Here is an 18,976-nt window from a genome sequence, read left to right as displayed (position 1 = left end):
AGTGCCACAATCAATAATCGATCGATCAATAAGATAAAAAGTTTATTTAGCTCATAGTTTTGAAGGCTGAATGTTCAAGATTAGGGAGCCCAATTTGTTCAGCCTCTGGTGAACAATGACACCTTTGCTGTCTCACATCATAATGAATGGCATCACAGCAAGAGCTTATATGAGAGGGTAAGATACATAACAAGACAGGAAGCAAGAGAATGATTCAGGGGTCAGGTTTGCTCTTTTATAACAACTCACTTATTGGGGACCTAACTGGCATCTCTTGAGAACTACTTTAATCTTTTCTGAGAGCAGCACACCAATGCTCTTTGGTTGTTGTTATTTGGTAATTCAATACTGAGTTTGAAGTGAGTGAAAAATTAGCCTTTATGAATCATCTGAGTAAAACTACAGTAAAGAATATTTTCAAAGAAATTGAGAAAACTTGAATTCAGTACAACCTGAAGTGGAATCTACTAAGATGTGTTATAATTTATGGGGATTAAAACATGCAAGAAAAATAAAGCTTAATTGTACAAACTTACAAAGACTGAAAACATAAGGTATATTTAAAGGCAAGAAAAATCTATTGAAATGTATATGGAGTGGTGTAAAGGGCAAGGGTGGTTGGACCTTAGAGACAAGTGGAAAAAGTGATTGGAATGCTATTAAGCCTACAATATCTGCTTCTCTCTGAGTATCAGGGTTCTCTATTCTATTTCAGATTACTTTCTTCTATTTGCTGGGATGGCTCATTAGAGTGCTAGAACCTGGTAACTCCATTCCCACAGAGCAACTATTTGCAACATTTTCTGGGCCCAAGTTTGAGAATTTGGGAAAGTGACTGAGTAGGGCAAACAAAGACTGGTATCTATTTTATACCAATTGGGGGAGGGGTAGTGGGTAGAGGCAGCCTCCACAAGAAAATGGCAACCACTATTGGAACCACTTACTTCAAGCAGCAGAAGAAAGAGCATTGCTCTAAAGATAATTTTGCTCTGAACAGATTAAACGGTCAATGTCCTCAGCATGTTGTTTTCCTAAACCAGCAGTTCTCAAAGTATGATTCAGGGTAATGGGAATGCCCAAGATTCTTTGAGATCTCCTAATTCAAAACCATTTTCATAATAATACTAAGATATAAATCGACTTTTGTTGTTTTTTGATCGATTGTTTTTAACTTTTGCATTAATTCTGTAAAAGTAATTGTGGATGAAACTTGGTGCCTTAGCACAAATGAAAGCATTGGCATCAAACTAAGCTAATAATTACTGAATTATTCACCATGAGGCCTATCAAGTTTAGAGGGGGGAAAGTAGTTTTCATTTATTAATGTCCTTGATTAAGGAGAATAAATTATTAATTTTATTAAATTGTGATCTTGATCATACATCTTTTTAATATTCTGTGTGGATAAAGGATAAATATCCATAAAATATATTTCTGGCATGCCAAAGATAATTGTCTCAGAAAATGCATTTGTGTGATGATTTGAGTTACAAAGTAAAGTAGTCATATTTTAATGAACTAACTGGGAAGAGTGAGTGATGGATACACCATGGTTATTTAGACATGAAACACTATAGCCATGAAGTTACCTCATCACATCAAGAAAAACAATTGCCAGTATTTTGTGCCAATTATAAGATTCAAGATTTCAAGAGAAAATTAAAATTTGGTGAAACATATCTTTTACCATTAGTTTCACAGCTTCCCAATACTTAAAGATTTTTCTGTTGATACAGGTGAAAATATTAACAAATGTGATCTTTTGATATAGTATAATTAATGTGTTAAAATGTGCCTAACTCATTAAACCAGTATTTTTCATGTGGCCAATATATGGCATTACAAAATCATGTATGGATAAAATATATAGTCAAAGTACAAGACAGAACAATGAATTTTAATGCAATAGAATATGAATATAACATCGATATGCTTTCAGATTACACACTACAAGGAACTTTTAAGAAACTACTGAACTGAAGGTGTAGCTCAGGGGTAGATCACTTGGCTAGCATGCATGAGGCCCTGGGTTCCATTTCTAGCACTAAAAAAATATTAAAAAGACCAAGCCTAGAGGTCCCACAGATCTGTTTCTTGCTTCAACAATGTTTGGACTGAACAGACCCGGGCTTTTCTTCCAGCTTCCATCCACCTTCCAATCAGATCTCCATTTGCAGTTTCTGGGACCAACTTCTCACCCATCTCCTGCTTCCAGGACCAGCCAACTCCCTTTTTTGTTGTTAGCTTCTTATTGACAACCAACCATGACCTCCAAGATTCAAAAGAAATATTCCATCCAGGTGGAGGCTGCTATCAACTACCTGGTCAATTGGCATCTGTGTGCCTCCTACCTGTCTCTGGGTTACTATTTCAACCGTGATGATGTAGTTCTGGAAACCATGGGCCACTTCTTCCTCAAATTGGCAGAGGAAAGGTGCGAGGCCTCCCAGTATCTCCTAAAGATTCAAAACCACTCCCACCCTCTTCCAGGATGTGCAGAAACCCTCTCGAGATGAGTGGGGAAACACCCTGGATGCCATGGAAGCTGCCTTGACCCTGGAGAAGAACCTGAACAAAACCATTTTGGATCTTCATACTTTGGGCTCTACCTGCACAGATTCACATTTCTGTGACTTTTTGGAGACCCACTTGCTTGATAAGGAGGTAGAACTCATCAAGAAGATGGGGGACCATTTGACTAACCTCCACCATCTGGCAGGTCCCAAAGACTTACTCTCGAACATCACTAGGAGACCCTGGAGCACAGTACCTTTGATGGGACTCCTTTGCATCCCTTGGCATCAGGGCTTTGGTTTGAGCCTCTCCCTCCAACCCCTAGGCAGCTTTTTAACCACCATGGTGCCCCTCCCAAACCTTGGACCAAATGAAAATAAAGCTTTCCCAGGAAGGAAGGTATTGATACAGTACCAAAGAAGAAAAAACACAATTATCTGCAGGGATCTTAAAATACTCTCCCTACATAAGTAAGCATTTCTAAGGGGTCTTAATAAGTTTCAGGAGTACAAAGGAGTTTTGAGGCTAAAATGTTCAAAAAACATTGCTCTAAACTGTGTATATGGAAACTTCTAGGGACAAGTAATATTGCCAGTGCCTTTGAGTAGTAAGAAATCCAATTCTCCTAAATACTACAATAATATTTGACATGTTTTTACTATTAATCTTAATTTTTCACTATCATAATTATTTCTACCAAAACAAGAACAAATAAATGTTAAAAGTCTTTGTAGTCTAATCTCAGCTCAAAACGCTCTCTACACACTTAAAATAAGATATTGAAATAAGATATTGTTTGAAATAAGATATTGTTAACAAAGCAGACCAAGTACCCCCACCCAAAAGACCCTTGCCATAATTAAACTTCTCTAAAGATCGCCCCCATATTTACGCTTTTTGTCACCAAGACTTTACAAAGAACATCAACAGAATGTCAGTGGGGTTTCTGCAGAGGGCATTGTGGTCTGAAGCTTCCTCTTTCTTGTGTCAGGTTTGCACATAAAAGGTGTGATACAGTATGTCTCAAAGAGAGCTTATTGCTATACAAAAGTTACTATCTCCATTTTCTTGATAAAAACTTATATAACCTCTGTCTAACCTAAGAAAATGGGACAAAGAGTAACTGTTATGTACCCACCCACTGACATGTAACCACCCAACTGAGTATAAGGTTTAACGAATTTCCAGATTTCAGGTCAGCGATTTTTCCAGGTCCCCTCTGGACTGCTCCAGCTAAACAATCTGCTTCCTGAAAATTCCTTGGGTGTCCAGTCTCATCTGTTCTATATTATTACCACCCCCATTTCATAGATGGGAAATGGTCTAGATGAGATCTAGAAAGGTTAACAGATCATGCAATCAGTAAGCCTTCAGCTTCCAACTACTATACAGTCAAGAAAGTCTCACTTGCACTGTTTTTACTCTTACTGCACACATCCAGAGGCAAAGAAAGGGACTGTCCATGTTCTATAACCACATTTTGATTGTGATACCTACTACATTATGATATCAACACATTTGGTTTCTGAACCCTGAAAATGTGGCTAGTCTGAATTGATATGTCTTGCAAGCATAAAATCTACACTGAAATTTAAAGAATTAGAATGAAAAAGGATGTAAAATATTTCATTAAAATTTTTATAATCATTGCCTGTTGAAATGATAAATATTTTAGATATATTTGGTTAAATAGAGGTATTATTGAATTAATACCATTTGTTACATTTCTTTCTAAAAAATATCACAGAGGCTAGGGATGTTGCTCAGTGGTACAGTATATACTTTAACATGCAGAAAGCCCTGGGTTTTATCTCTAGCACTGTAAAAATATAAAATAAAAGTGGCTAGTAAAATTGCTATTTCATATGTGGCTTGTATTTTATCTCTATGGGTCAGTGCTGGACTAACAGTATTAATTCAATTGAGCTTTACACTAGTTCAAATAAGGGGTTTCATTATGGGCATCATCTCCAAAAAGCCAGTTCATTCCTTCCTGAAATATTTTAAAGGCTTTATCCTTGATTAAAAATTACTGACACATAGTTTATTGTCCTCAAATAGCTCATGCAACTTCAAACAATGTTATTTAAATCAGGGTAACAATCATGTTTCATCATGCCCTTTTAAAACTGCTCTATTCAAGCACATATTTCTTAGCTAAGCTTCAAATTTACACTTTTGCCTGCATGAATCTTTTTTGCCATTAATATTAAAAATAAGAGAATGGGAGTTAAGTATAGGAAAGCAAAATGATAGGGACCAGTATGGCAGACCCAAAGGAAATACTCTTGCACTGTAGTATGTTTGGAGAGACATATGAAGCCAACACAAAACACACCAGGGTGTTGAGTCTGTTACATTCCTGACTTTTGAGGGGCTTAGGTGGTCAGAGATTGTTCAGCACTTTCCACTCCAGTTAAATTGCAGCAGGAGTGGAATTATGAAGGATAATAGTCACACAGGTGTGTGCATCAAGAATAGCTACAATAGGTATTAATTGTTTTCTTGAATTGTGGATCGCAAAATGTTTGTAATATATTTCTAAGTTTCTTCTCTAATAATGGCTGACATGTATAGGCACTTAGAACATGCTGTATGTATGCCTTCCCTTAAGCTTAGTTAGCGCCTTAAAAACCTGTATGTAAACTATTCTGTATGTAATCTATTCAATCCTCCTAGTAATGTTGGGAGGAAACTATCCTATGCTTTCCTGCTACTGTATTTTAGAAGCACATAACTTGTTTTTATCATAGTTTAACAGCTACAAAGGAATTTTGCCTCAGAATGAATCCTCTCTCAAGTCTCACCTGCACCTATTTTAAATGATAGTTTGATGAGACTCTGGACTTGAGAGTTACTGTTGGAATGGGTTATTAGAAGACTGGGTCTTCTGAGATGGGTTGAAAACATTTTGCATGAGAGGACATAAATTTGAAGGGACAGAGGGTAGAATTTTATGGATTAAATTTATCCCCCCACTCTAAATTCGTACGTTAAGCCCTAATCCCCACTGTGACTATTTAGAAACAGGGTTTTTAAGGCGCTAACTAAGCTTAAGGGAAGGCATAAATGTTTCTTATAAGGACACCTAATCCACTAGGACTGGTGTCCTTACAAGAAAAGAGATACCATACATTGAGTGTGCAAAACAGGTCATATGGCAACCTAGCAAGAAGGCTGCCCTCTGCAAGCCGAGGAGAGAAGACTCACCAGAAACCAACCCTTCCATCACTTTAGTCTGAGACAATCAACCTCCAGAACTTTGAAAAATAAATTTCTGTCATTGAAATCACTTGGTCTGTGGTATTCTGTTATAGCAGCCCCAATTGACTAACAGAATCTGAGGGATAGAAGTGCCAAGTAATTAACCACTTGGTTAGTAGATGACAAAAGGCAATTCTGATCCGTCCTGTAACCACTGCACACACTGCCTTTCCAGTCCTGTTAAACATGTTATTCCCTCTTTTCTAAGCCATGATGAAACCAAGAGTTCAGAAACAATACTTCAATATCATCTAATGTATATTATCTAACATCATCTATACATTACAATAAATTCATGATGTCAAAAATTAAGCCAGCCAAGGGCCTTTTTTTTTTCTTTTGGTAAGATGTTGAAAGTTCAAAATATTAGAAATTCATTTTAACCGTGATCAAAAAAGAGTGGAAGTCAGAAAAAGATAGATTTCTCTTATGTTTTATCCCAGGGGAGTATTATTTAAAAAACCAAGAGAATTCTATAAAGAAACTGGCTTTTGCTATGAGGCATTACTAAGGGGTAATATGCATATTGCATTATTACTCCCACCAAGCATCTAATAGTCCTCCACTATTACATCTCTCAGCATCCTTTGTTTTCCTTCATAGTTAAATGCTCTTCAGTTTACAGTTTCTTTATTGCAAAATTAGGATAGTATTTTCTTAGCTGGCACCCCCTATAATGAAAGGCATATTAACAAGAGAAAACAAACATTTATGAACATGTAAGTTCATATATAAATGGAAAATAACCACAAAATGAGGAATTCTCAAAGAGGAGGCTTAGGATTTAGGCGTAAATACCATCTTCAGCTGAAACAAGAAAATAATGGTGTTGGGGTATAGCAGTTGTGAGCAAGTGACCAGAAGAAGCTTGGTAAAAAAATAAGATTTGCTATTCAGATTTGAGTCGGTGTCTTCTCTAGTGCTGAATTTGCTCTAATTTGCTCCAGCAAATTAGAGTCATCCTTCTCTTCCCAGTACTGAGAAGACAACAGTTTTACTCAGCTTTTTAACTGTTGTGACCAAAATACCTGACAAAAATAGCCTAGAGGAGGAAAAGTTTAGTTGGACCTCATGGTTTCAGAGGTCTCAGGACATAGATGGCCAACTCCATTGGCCTAAAGTGAGGCAGCACATCATGCAGGAAAGAACCAGTAGATGCTCAGCTCATATGGCAGGGTCAGAAAACAGGGTGGGCACATGAAGATGCACCTTTTTTCTTTCAGGGTATGCTGCCACTGACCCACCTTCTCCATCCATGCCCCATCTGCCTACAGTTACCATCTAGTCAAACTAGGATGGACTGACTAGATTACAGCTGTAATGAGTTCACCTCTGAATATTCCAGAATATCAGGAGCTTTGGGGGTCACCTCATAACCAAGCCATAACAACACTTTTACATATGTAGGTTTCCTCCATAAATTAAAATTTCCCTTACAAAAGTGCAACTTATCTTCTCAAAATAATCCTAATGCCAAAGCGACATATCTTGAGGTGACATATTCTGCTTACACTAACTGTCTCATAAAATGTAAAATTTAAACAGATGAATATATATAAAATGCTTGGAATGATTCCTAACACATGGCAGAAGCTCAACAAATATTAGTGGATATTCTTGTTGATAGCATTTATAACATAATGAATTGTTGCACATAGTTTTGGGAATGTTCATTCAATATTTGACTCTCCACTACTAGAATATAAGTTTCCTGATGGCAGAAGAAATTAAACACTGTGGCACACATCACAACTCTTCCCGGCTATTCATTTTCTTCTCTCCACTAGGATTGTGCTTCCTTGCTTTCTCAAAGTTGGGCATGGCCATTGACTTACTTGAGTCAATGAAATACACACAGAAGTGTCACGTCTGGATAGATTTTTAAATGCTACACTTAATTCTTCACTTCTCTTTTCTCTCACCTCACTAAATGTGGAAGCAGGGTTTGATTTAATGGTACAACACTAAGTCCTGACATACAGGATGGCTACTCTAGGGAGTAAACTGGATCCATAGTAGACTTTGATAAGCAAGAAACAAACTTCTATTTAAGTCTCAAAGACTTTAGGTTGACTTGTTTCAGCAGCATAATCTAACCTACCCTGGATTTTGCAACCATTGCATTTCCACAGCCTACCATATAGTCTGGCACATAGTAAGTGATTAAATGTGCTTTGATTAAATTAATAGATTGAAAAGTTTTAATTAGCAATCAAAATAATAGATTTTAATTAAATAAATCATTTCAACTTGATTCTGTGTACAGTCAAAAGTCTTGGAAATTTTAACTGATCAGTATGTAGGGATCACTATCCTTTAAGTACCAAACCATCATCTTTGATAGAGTCACACATGCTTGACTCTCCAGGGGGTCCCCATTAAGTTTTGTTGATTTTCAATTTAATACATTTTTCTGTGACATAGTCTTCAAAACCTTTATTCATTTACTTAAATTACCCTATTTAAAGGCACTAGTGCCTTATAGAATGTCCCTGCAAAACTCCATCTGTGTGTGGTCCCTGCCTCCATGACAACCAAAACCCAGATGCAGAAATGCTTCATAATCACTTAGATTACACTAGAAACCAGAAGGACTTTGAGGTCAAAAATGATTCAAAGAACATGTTTAACAAATTGAATTTGCAGTTTCTACCACCAGGGAGGAGGTAAGTGGGATGGGCATTTGCTTGCGGTATCTTTTAGTTCTCATTTCAACAGAAATCAATAAATTTACCAAGACAAAAGAAAAATTTCAGTGTATCCTCATTGTGGAAGTGTATCCTCATTGTGGAAGTGTAAGCAAGATCTGCACGTGGTAATAGTGGGATCAGGCAGAAAAATTAACCTTGCCACAGAAAAAGCAATGACACCCTAGAAAGTGAGGAAAGAGTCCTGGCATATGAGAAAGAAGTCAGATTAAAGGAAGCTGTTCTCCAGAGTTGTTAATGGTACCAGGCAATTCACTTCTTTAGGAATGTTCCTCAACTCCTAGAGTTCCCAGTTCTTGTGACTAAGGGACCATCAGGCTCATATAAACAGGCATCAGAGGATCTAAAATCTTGTTTGACTAAGGAGTGAGAACTCAGTAAGTCTAAGGCATAAGGAAGGGGGACAGGGAATTAAGTGAAAGGACAGTTTGATTTGTTCTTCGGAAGAGTTTTGGGCTTTGGAGAGGCAGCAGAATACAGAAGATGAGCCAGGGTGCCTGAGCCAACTTGCTTACTCAGGCAACTTATTACCTTCACTAGTTGTGTGAACTTGGGCAAGTCTTAAACCTTAATTCAAATCTCTCTCTGCTGCAATTTCCTTCCCTGAAGATGACTATACTGTGACGCCCATCTACAACAGCACCCATCTCCAGGGATTGTCATGGGGAGTAAATGACTTGATTAAGATCTGTACAGCTGCTTGTCCAGTGCCTAGCACACAGCAATCATTCAGCAAATATCAGTCTTTTGTTATTATGGGCCTGCTGCACAAACTATTCTTACCAGCTATGTAATCTTGAGCATGTTATTTTCCCTCTCAGTGTCTTCGTTTTCTCATCCGTAAAATCGAGTAGTAAAAAAAAAAAAAATTAAAAACAGTAAAAAAAATAATAATAAAATCGAGTAGTAAAAATTTTCATGTCTTGCTGTTATTAAAAGGAGACATGATACAACACCCAAAATAGCGCCTTGCTCACTTATCTCACGATGCATGTTCTGACATTATTTCTTCTGGTAGAAAGTTAAATAAGAAGTGACAGACACCCTACCTCGAAGACCAGGAAGTGCAGTGGAGTACAGTGTGGGTGAAGATTTAACGTACACTTGGAAATATCCGGAGAAACGAAGAGAAATTTCTTCATACTTGGAAAGAAATGTGGTAGTTCACCTCTTTAAAGGCTGTAATTCATGTAAGAAAAACTGAGATCAATTCTTGAGGACAGAGATCTGCCCACATTTTACATCCCCTTAGCACAGTGCAAGGCGCTCTAAGCATTTATTGAATCCACTTAAACCTTCTTAAATCCACTTAAATAGTCTCCCATACTGACTGTCCAGCAGAGGCCGCCCTGGGCTGTAGCTCCTGGGGCCTGAGAGCTGGGAGAGGGAAGCCAGGGGGTGGCCCTGTCAACGCCGTGGGGCCCTTGTGGGAGGGGTTTGGCGCGGAGGCGGCCCCGGCCTCTGGCTGCTGGGATGGAGCAGAAGTGTGCTGGGCGCCAGAGGGCACGCAGCTGACTGAGCCGCGCCGCGTTCGCCTCGCCCCGCCGCCTGCCACCGGAGCTGCCCCAGCCAAACGCGCCCAGCCGTCTGCACTTCCCGGCTCCTACTGCAGTCCACCGGGCAGAAAAGGAGCCTCCCGCGCTCGGAGCGCTCGATCGGCCCCAGCAAACTCCTTACCGCCCGCCCCAGACTCGGCACCGAGCACCGGGATATCATGGTCTGCAAGACTCTCATCGCTCTGTGCATCTTCACCGCAGGTACTTGGCGTAGACCTCAAGGAGGGGCCAAGCGCGGTGTGGCCCCGGCGGCCAGAGCTGGGGCCCCACCTGAAGCGGGTAGACCGGGAAGTAAGTCGCCGATTGCTGGGTCCTGAGTGGTGCGAGCCTCCGGGGCTGCGCGCAGGTGTGTGCGCACTTAGATTTGGCAGTCTTAAGCTGTGCGGAAGGAAGGGATGACCGAGCCTTCCTACTGCAGCCGGAGCCACACAAACTCCTGCTTTGTGGAACAGGTGGCTGGCTGGCACAGCACGTTCGAAACCCCAAGGGCGATACTGTCTGCTCTTCTAGTCTTCGCGTTCTTCGTCGAGGTCTCTGAGCGCACCCGCCCGAGTCGGGATCAGACTTCTGGTCGCGGTTCAGCCTGGGGAGGGATGCAAAAGCAGGGGAATGACTGGGGTTCCGGGGCAGTGGCATCTCGGAAGGATTGGGCGGTGACTGCCTGTCCGGCGGGGCTGGTCTGCGTTCAGGAGACCTGGAGGTCTTTGGGTCAAGAAGGTCCCTTTCTAGTTAGCCTTAGGGATGATGTGGAACAAGAGGTCCTAGAGACAGTGGCCCTGGCTGAGATCAAGCTCGCGAATTCACCTCCGGGTTTTTGCAGGTCTATCCTGAGTCCCGGAACCTTCCAAAAATGTACCGTTAGAAAGAAACTAGGAACTTGTTTAAAACTAGCATTCCCCTCGCCCCAATTCCACCCATTTCCCTATTCTCACTTCTTCCATACAGGTTCGGGGTCGCGTCCCCATGCGCGCCTCTAAAGTCTAAGGACTACCAGCAGCCACGACCTCAGGCGGATGTTTTAGGGAGAGTCGAGCCAGCAGACAAGAGTTTATCTTGGTAGGGGCTGGAGAGAGAGTTAGATAATGCTGAGTCTAGAGTTGGGTATCCAATTTTTCCAGAAAATGCATCCTGACAAGGGACGATTGTGGATACGACAACAGCACGGGTGAATAAAAGTAACCCGAGTGCGTGGCCACTGGTCTGTTAAGAACGATCCGAAGCCACATAGTGCAAGCCCAGTGTACTCAAGCTTTAGTTCGTGTATTTTCTCCCCTCCGAGTTCCTTAAGATTCCTGTAATTGTGCTTCTGAGTCATTACAGTCCCTCGAAAAGAAACTAGTGGTTCCCTGACAGCTTACAAAGGACAGACAGTTTTAAGGAAAAGTTTCCCAAGTCGAGGTACAAGCATGGTATTTTCTTTACTTGCTAAACGTATGCTTTGGAGTTTGCACGGTTTGGAGACTCATCTGCAGATGGTTCCGGAACCCTCGGGCTCTTTGGCTGCGCAGCCTCGGGTTGGGATGAGAGAGCTGGAATCTGGAAGGTGTAATCTGGCGTTGGTCCTCAGCTCCCGGATGGTCTCTCATGCGTGGTAATTCCATAGTCCTCAAACCAAGAGATGTTTTCGAAATGACGTGGAATGCACCTTTACTTTTACCTAAAAATTTTTTTCAGAAGGTTCAGAAGACAAACCAGTGGATGGGCTTGTTTGCTAATTTGATTTGTAGCTGCTTCTATATTTATTTTATATTTCTATACATCGAACAGTCCAGGCAATCGACAAAACCGGAATTAACTTTAACAAGCAGTTGATTTTGGCATCTTTTTTCTAAGCTTAAGATTTTCTTTTTTAATCCAGCCCAACAGCCTACCTCATTAGGAGAGAAGGAATATTGTCTTCATCCACCGCCAAAGAGAGGAGACTGGTGGGCCAGGGACTGGCGGAGAAGCACCATCTGTACCCCCATGTACATCTGTAGGGATCAGAGACAATAAGATCGCAACAGTTCCTGGGCTTCCGAGAGCCAGGAAGGCACACTGCCTCTTTTCCTCTTGTTAGGTTTCTATGGACCTATCCCAGTGAGCTGAGGAACTAATGGAAGCTTCGTCTTTACCTCTGAAGCTTGTGCCTCTGAAACAATCTCTTTAGGTATCAGTTCATTCTTACAGTTACTTGCAGTATATTGTCAGAAAAATAATATAAAAATTGGTGTAAATATCTCCTGAGATTATTTGCATTCAAAAGTAAAATGTTTTCAGAATCTAAAATATCATTTTTCTAAGGGGAAAAAAACCCCAGATGTGTTGCAAAGAGGTTCTCCGGAGTGGCAGGCATATTTCCACACCTATCCTGGAGCTCCCCTGGCAAAGCTCTAGTAAGAACTTCCCCCAGGCCATTGTTTCTTTTCTGTTTTCTGTTTTTCCTCCAGCTTTAGAGGCTTTAACATTTTTTTGTAAAATCCTTAAAATGATACTTTCTTGAGCCAGGAAAAGGGTTGAGCAGGAGCCTATTTTTTGTCTTAACAAATCCTCTCAATATATACATAGCCTTTCCTCCAGGATTTATAATGGGCATTTGAAGATAATCTGTGTATTGTCAACAATCCAGTCGGGGTAAATCTCTACATTTACCCACCTGAATTTTAAATAGGAGGAACAGAGACATCTTTCAGTTCTCTCAAAGCTTATTATGGTAGCACACAAGCACTGATATGTTATAAACTATTCTCAGACACCCCTTATATTAAGCCAGTACAAGGCATATAGGAGCACTGCTTTTGAGGTATTTTTTTTTGTTTTTTGGGGGGGTGCTAGGGATTGAACCCAGGGCCTTGTGCTTACAAGGAAAAGCACTCTACTGACTGAGCTATCTCCCCAGCCCCTGGAGCACTGCTTTTGAATTAAAATGTAAGTTGGAACTTCCAAGGTTTGGCACCGGAACCAAGCAGGGAGGGAAGATGGCCTGCTATTGAGTAACTTTCATCTTCAGACTTAACCTGCTCACCTGTGGATTATCTTCCTTCATTCCCACCACCATTGCTGCCCTTTGACATTCTATGTCCTAAGTTTTTTTTTTGTTTTTTTTTTAAACTCCTTCACTGAGATATACTGGAACTTTCAATTAGTTTTAAACACTCAAGAAAACAGAAACACCTAATAGGTAAGAGAGGCACAAATCCTATGATCCTACTTCTGCCCTCAGAGAAGTCTGGCCCTGATCTCCCTTTAGGAAAAGTACATTCCACACCATTGCTAAACACTCTGGGCAAACTTATTGATCCCTTGGGAAAAAAAAAAAAAAAAAGAATAGCAGAGCTCGATTGCCAGTCTACCAGTCAGCAAAGGATTCTTTGTGTATTCTAGATCTGTCAGTCTTCTCCAAGTAACCAGTACTTAGAATGTCCATATCCTTGAAAGAAGCTCTTTCCTTACACGGTTATGACTCTGTGCATACTTCGGGTTCTGATACGTATAAGTTCAGAAGCCTTATCACAAATATATTAAACCAAAATTGCATACACATTCACAGGAATGGCAGAGTTGCCTTTGGTTTGTTATGGGTGGTAGGTGAGAGTTGCTTTCATTCTTTTGGCCCGGTCAACCACTATTCACCTGAAATTTGTGTCAAAGACAGGACGCCTCCTTCCTATGAACCCTGAACTGAGAAGGTGGAAGTTCTTCATTGTTACCTGGTGCATTTACAGAAGCATCAGATTCTCCAACTAGGTTGCCTAGGCACAACACCAAGTTTTACTACTTATTAATTGTGTAATTTAGAGCAAGTATCTTAACTAACCTTGAATTTTCTTTTCTTACAAAATTAGGGGAAATAGGACCTCATAAAGTATGAAAAGTGTTAAATATCTGAACATACCTGCAAGTTGACAGTGCAGGGGTCATGGTAATGTGCAGTGTTAGCTCTTGTTGTTGCTATTATCATTAATAAAATTTGTCAGTCTTTACTAAATAGGCAGAGTTTATGTTTGCACTTGGACTACGTAAATCAGGATCTCAACTAATATTTCAATGCCAGCTGTTTCAGCAAACCCAATGTGCAAATTAAGAAAATATTCAGCTGAGCCTACTAAATGCCTAATTTGAAAAGGCTAATAATGTGCCAGCTCAGAGTTAGTATAATAGTTCAAAAAGTATACAGTAACAAATGAAAGTAAAGTCTCACCATTTCTTCTAGAAGGACTTTTGCAAACTACTGTGTTTCAAACACCCAAGTCAGCTAAACCTTAAAGGTCTGGCACTCAAGAGCACAAAATTTTGGGCAAAAACTACTTAGGAAAAGACAAACAGTTTTTTTCTGACATTTTCAGAACCCAGAATCATCAGTAATTGCCAGATCCTTAATTTAACTTTAGCATTTGGACCTGACCTATTTGTGCTTGTGTTTCATGAAGAAAATATTGTTCAAGTATTTAGACTATTTAAGCAGATTTTCACAAGCCATAATTTTCCCTTGGGGGGAATTGCACCCACTGGAAATGGTGGAGAGTAACATGTTTTAAATGTTTCAAAAGGTATTGGCTATCTTATCTCCTAAGAGCAATCTGTGGCAAATGAAAGGAATTCTGCAATAGTAGTTACAACATTGTGCTTCTTTTTGAAAGTATCTGTTCCTGAAACAAACAAACAAAAAATGGTTAGTTTAGGAATCAGATATTTGCCTTTCTTATGAGATATCAAATGAAGCTAATGCTTGGAAAAGTTAAAGTTTCATGTAGAAGTCAATGGTAGTTCTTAGAAGTGGTCAGGTAGTTAAGTGTCTGCTTTAACCAACCATTGCTTTTTATTTGGAAATGCAAAGCTAATAAGTTATCATCCAGTTAATGGGCAAGCCAGGTGACTATCAGATAAGGCTGGTTTGTGTATATAGTTTACAACATTTCTTATTTTAGTTGCATCTTAAATTATTTAGGTGGCAGGAGTTTATGTAACATCAGGTTTTCTGATATGTGGACCTTTAAATGCTCATCATAAACCTTCCCACCTGCAAGCCTATTTTTTTTTCACCTGCTTTACCATTGTTTAGTGATCTCTGCCATTTTGTAAGTAATAGAAATCATTAAAATGAGAGAGAATTATGAAATTCTTTTCATTTGCTTTCCATTGGTGCAGGGTGGTATAATGTCAATTTAAAATATATTATCTTAATTTTCTTTTGGCTCATGTTGCTGAATTTAGCTAATAAAGATACAGGTTGCCCAGTCAAATTTGAATTTCAAATAAACTACAATTCTAAGAATGTTATATATAATGTTGAATTCAAATTCAACTGAGTGTCTGATATTTTGCCTGGCAACCTGACTTTGGCCTTTTATCTGCAGTTCATCTATGCAATGGGTTTGATGTAAAATCAGCTTTATTTTGAATCTTGCATCATAGAGCTTTGGTTGCCCTGTTCCATTTCATTAAATATAATCTGCTTGTGGGAAACATGGAGATTTAAGAGCAGCTGTCCTTGTTGGCAACCACGTGGATTAGGATTTAGGGGCAGATTTTACTCCAGTGGTATATTTTGATTCTGATTGCAGATTTGTTAACTGTACATTGCTGTGTGCTTCAAAACAATTGGTGGAGTTTCTGTGCCTCCCTGACCTACATTAACGATTCCCTTTTGACCCTTCCTTTAAAAAAAAGTATATGTCTCATAATAGCAATGTTTTTTGCCTCAGAGCTGGAACTAGAAACCTTCTAGAATATGTCTGGCGACTGATTATAAAAAGAAAATTATAGAATAGCTTTGCATTTTAGTGCTGTCTTTTGTGCCAAGATCTTAAGACATCTTACAAATATTAATTATATAAGTTTTATAAGTCCTGCTGGGTAGGTTTATTGATATCACTTAAAAGCTGTGCTGTTCAGGGCCTGAAGCAATATATTAGACAGAATTTTAAGGCAGATTTTTTTTAATCTCTTAAGCAATTGAACTGTGTTGGAAATGTGCACCCTTTATACCTAAGATGAAATTTGTGAATTGCCAACTATTCGTTGTTAAAAAAAATTGCAGAAAATTACCATGTGTGATATTTAGAAAATATCTTTATTCAGTATAAAGGGTGAGTAGTATAATACATCTTTGATGATAATATCTTTCACTTACATTTCAAATTTTGACACCTGATTTTCTTTTCCATGGGCAACAAAATAAGGATATGGGAACTTTAGTCCAAGTGTTGAACATGAAAGGAATTAGATGAGAGACAATTTCATTTTTTTATTTGGCCATGGTTGTAAACTTAGAGCTGCCATGCAGACTTCCCACTTAGATCACATTATATTTCTTTATATAGTGTTAATAAAATATATGTTATGTTTTACATTGTGATATTCTTACCAACTTCATATAGTCCGAAGCATAACCTTATTACAGATAGGTTATTGGCGCTGTTTATCTCTTCTGAAATGTTTTCAGTTTCATTGGAAAAGCTTTTTATAAGCTCTTAGTCCATTTGGGCTGCTATAAAAGCATGATTCTATAAACTGAATAGCTTATAAGCAACATACATTTTCTTCTTATAATTCTAGAAGCTGAGAAGTCCAAGAGCAAGGTGCTGGCTGATTCTGTGTCTAGTGGGGGCCCCCTTTCTGGTTGATAGATGGTGCTTTCTTGTTGTGTTGCCATGGCTGAAAAGGAAAGGCAGCTCTTCGGGACCTCTTCTATAAAGACATTAATCCCATTCAAGAGAACTCCACCCTCATGATCTAATCATCTCCTGAAGGTTCCATCTCTTCATATCACCTTCAGGTTAGCTTCTTAACATATGAATTTTGGGGGAATGAAAGCATTTATACCCTAGCATGACCCCACAGGTAGACAGCAGATACCATGAAACAGGTGTTGAACATTTATTTGATTGTTAAACTCTCCATACCTTGCTTTGTATTGTAATTTGGATTCTTCAGGAAGAACAGTAGCAATTATTGCAAGAATAAAAGGATATTCTTTTAATGTGCTATATAATACTTACAGTGCACTGTCTATATGTGTTTAGGGAAATGTTAAAGATCCCAGTCATTCTGTTGAGTGAAAATATGTTTTCTTTTGAGAGGATTTCAGTATATCTCAGAATTACAACATAAGAGGGACCTTTCTGTCACTTGTTTTTTTGACAATCTTAAAAAATTATGGGGACATCTGCCTCTTGACCTGGGAAAGAAACAAGTTCTTAGTGAATTTTGAACTCTGCCAATAATGCAAATTCTTCCTGTTGATGGGCTCTGCTGTGTGAGGGACAGCACCAAAACTTGTGCCATCATCACATTCAACTAACAGCAAACACAAGATGTTTTGTATTAAAAATTAAACTGTTGATGGAGATAATGTTCAAGAGGAGATCCCTGACATTCTCTCTCTGATCCCTGATTCATTCTCTCTGTCCCTCTCCCTTTCCCCCTCCCTCTCCTTCTCTCTTTCTCTCTCCCTCTTTCTTTTTGAAAAGCTGATCAAACAGGTCAGAGCAGGAAAAAGGGACGATCAATTTTTAGGGTAAAGGATCATTCATCATTCACCTTGTAGGAAAAATATTGGTGGAAAAGGGACTATTTCAGCATTTCTGCATAGGCTATAGAGATTACATCAAAATAATCAAGATTGCATGAGATTCAGATAATATCAGAAGCCTAAGTAAGAGTGTACAAAGGCCCAAACCACCTCTTGCTGCTGCTGCTGGTACTGCTACTACTACTAGTGTTGGGAATGAAAAAATTCATCATTTCATTTTGAGGGGAGATAAGTAATACTTCCTCAATGTTTATGAATATAAAGTTTATTTAACTATACCATTTTAGTTCTGTGAAAGGTTGCAAATTGAGTCAGATTAAACGATATGGCAGCCCTTGTAGCAGGTACCTTCAGCATTGTAAAGTGGAATATAGAATAAGAAAATGTCTTATAGCCAGCTACAATGAGTGCCAATAGTCCCAGCACTTTGGAGGTTGAGGCTAGCAAAGTGCTTGAGCCCAGGAGTTCAAGACCAGTCTGGGGAACTTGGTGAGACTTGGCCTAAATAAATAAATCCCCAAGGACTGGTGGTGTAGCTCACTGGCTCACTGGTCAAATACGTACTGAAAAAAAGCAAGCAAGAATTGCCCTGAGATGTCAAGATGAATTCAGCGACATAGTTTGGGTCAATAAAGAGGGCTAAGTGGCCCAGGTTGCTCTTTTTTTTTTTTTTTTTTTTTTTTCCCCAAAGGGTTTGTTTTATTTACTGAAACTTGAAATATTCCCTCAAATTACCCAGGAAAATCCAGGTAGCAGAAATATATCACATGTTCATTTCTTTAAGAGGTCTCCAATCAATTTTAAAAGACAATAAAATGATATAAAAATGATATATATGTGTGTATATATACTGTGCCATTTAAATCACTTCTATTTTCTGTAACTGAAGAACTCAAGTACAGAAATAAGTTTTGTGGTGCTGAGGTAATATCATAACCTTCCCCCAACATGACTGCATAGGTATTTAAGGTTAAGTGTGAATATTATCAATTAATCCCATTTGAATTTTAGACCCAAAGCAGCCTGTCAGACATGAACTAAAGGAAATATCTTCCACATGTCCATGTGTACACATGTGTAGAGAATAGGTAAGTCAGGGAAAGGCTTACTGAACCACACTGATAATTAAATATTAGAAGTCTACAGTCGTTGGTAATACAAAAACATACCCAGTCTTCATATTCAAAGTCTTCAAGGGGATGTGTTCTGTAATTTCAGGTGTTTGAGTCTCATTCAGAAAAGACGTTACCTCTGGTTGCTCATTTTCAGGCAGCCTTCCTAGACTACTTTTAAAATAGTCCTATTGTAAATATTCTCCTTTTAATGCTCACATGAAGAGAAACACAGTCCTGATATTTATCAGGTGAGGATGGAATTTGCATTATTATATATGAGAAGCAACACGGTATATATGAGGGGGT

The 18,976-nt window shown here is 39.0% G+C and overlaps 1 protein-coding gene and 1 pseudogene across 2 annotated transcripts in view; both read left to right on the top strand.

The window, feature by feature from the left end:
• Positions 1-2,264: 2,264 nt before the first annotated feature.
• LOC306669269 (ferritin light chain-like) lies at positions 2,265-9,340 on the top strand (annotated as a pseudogene). Its single transcript has 2 exons — positions 2,265-2,766; positions 9,308-9,340. The product of its transcript is annotated as a ferritin light chain-like (transcript).
• A 616-nt stretch (positions 9,341-9,956) lies between these two features.
• The window catches only part of PARM1 (prostate androgen-regulated mucin-like protein 1), a 101,186-nt gene continuing 92,166 nt past the window's right edge, over positions 9,957-18,976 (top strand). The window contains exon 1 of the mRNA XM_079152758.1: positions 9,957-10,243. Within this exon, the coding sequence (XP_079008884.1) occupies positions 10,201-10,243 (43 nt within the window). The 5' untranslated portion in view covers positions 9,957-10,200. The remainder of the gene's footprint in view (positions 10,244-18,976) is intronic.

This window comes from Sciurus vulgaris (assembly GCF_902686455.1).
Source record: "Sciurus vulgaris genome assembly, chromosome: 9".
Taxonomy (NCBI): Eukaryota; Metazoa; Chordata; class Mammalia; order Rodentia; family Sciuridae; genus Sciurus; species Sciurus vulgaris.
This window is presented reverse-complemented; position numbering and strand designations above follow the sequence as displayed.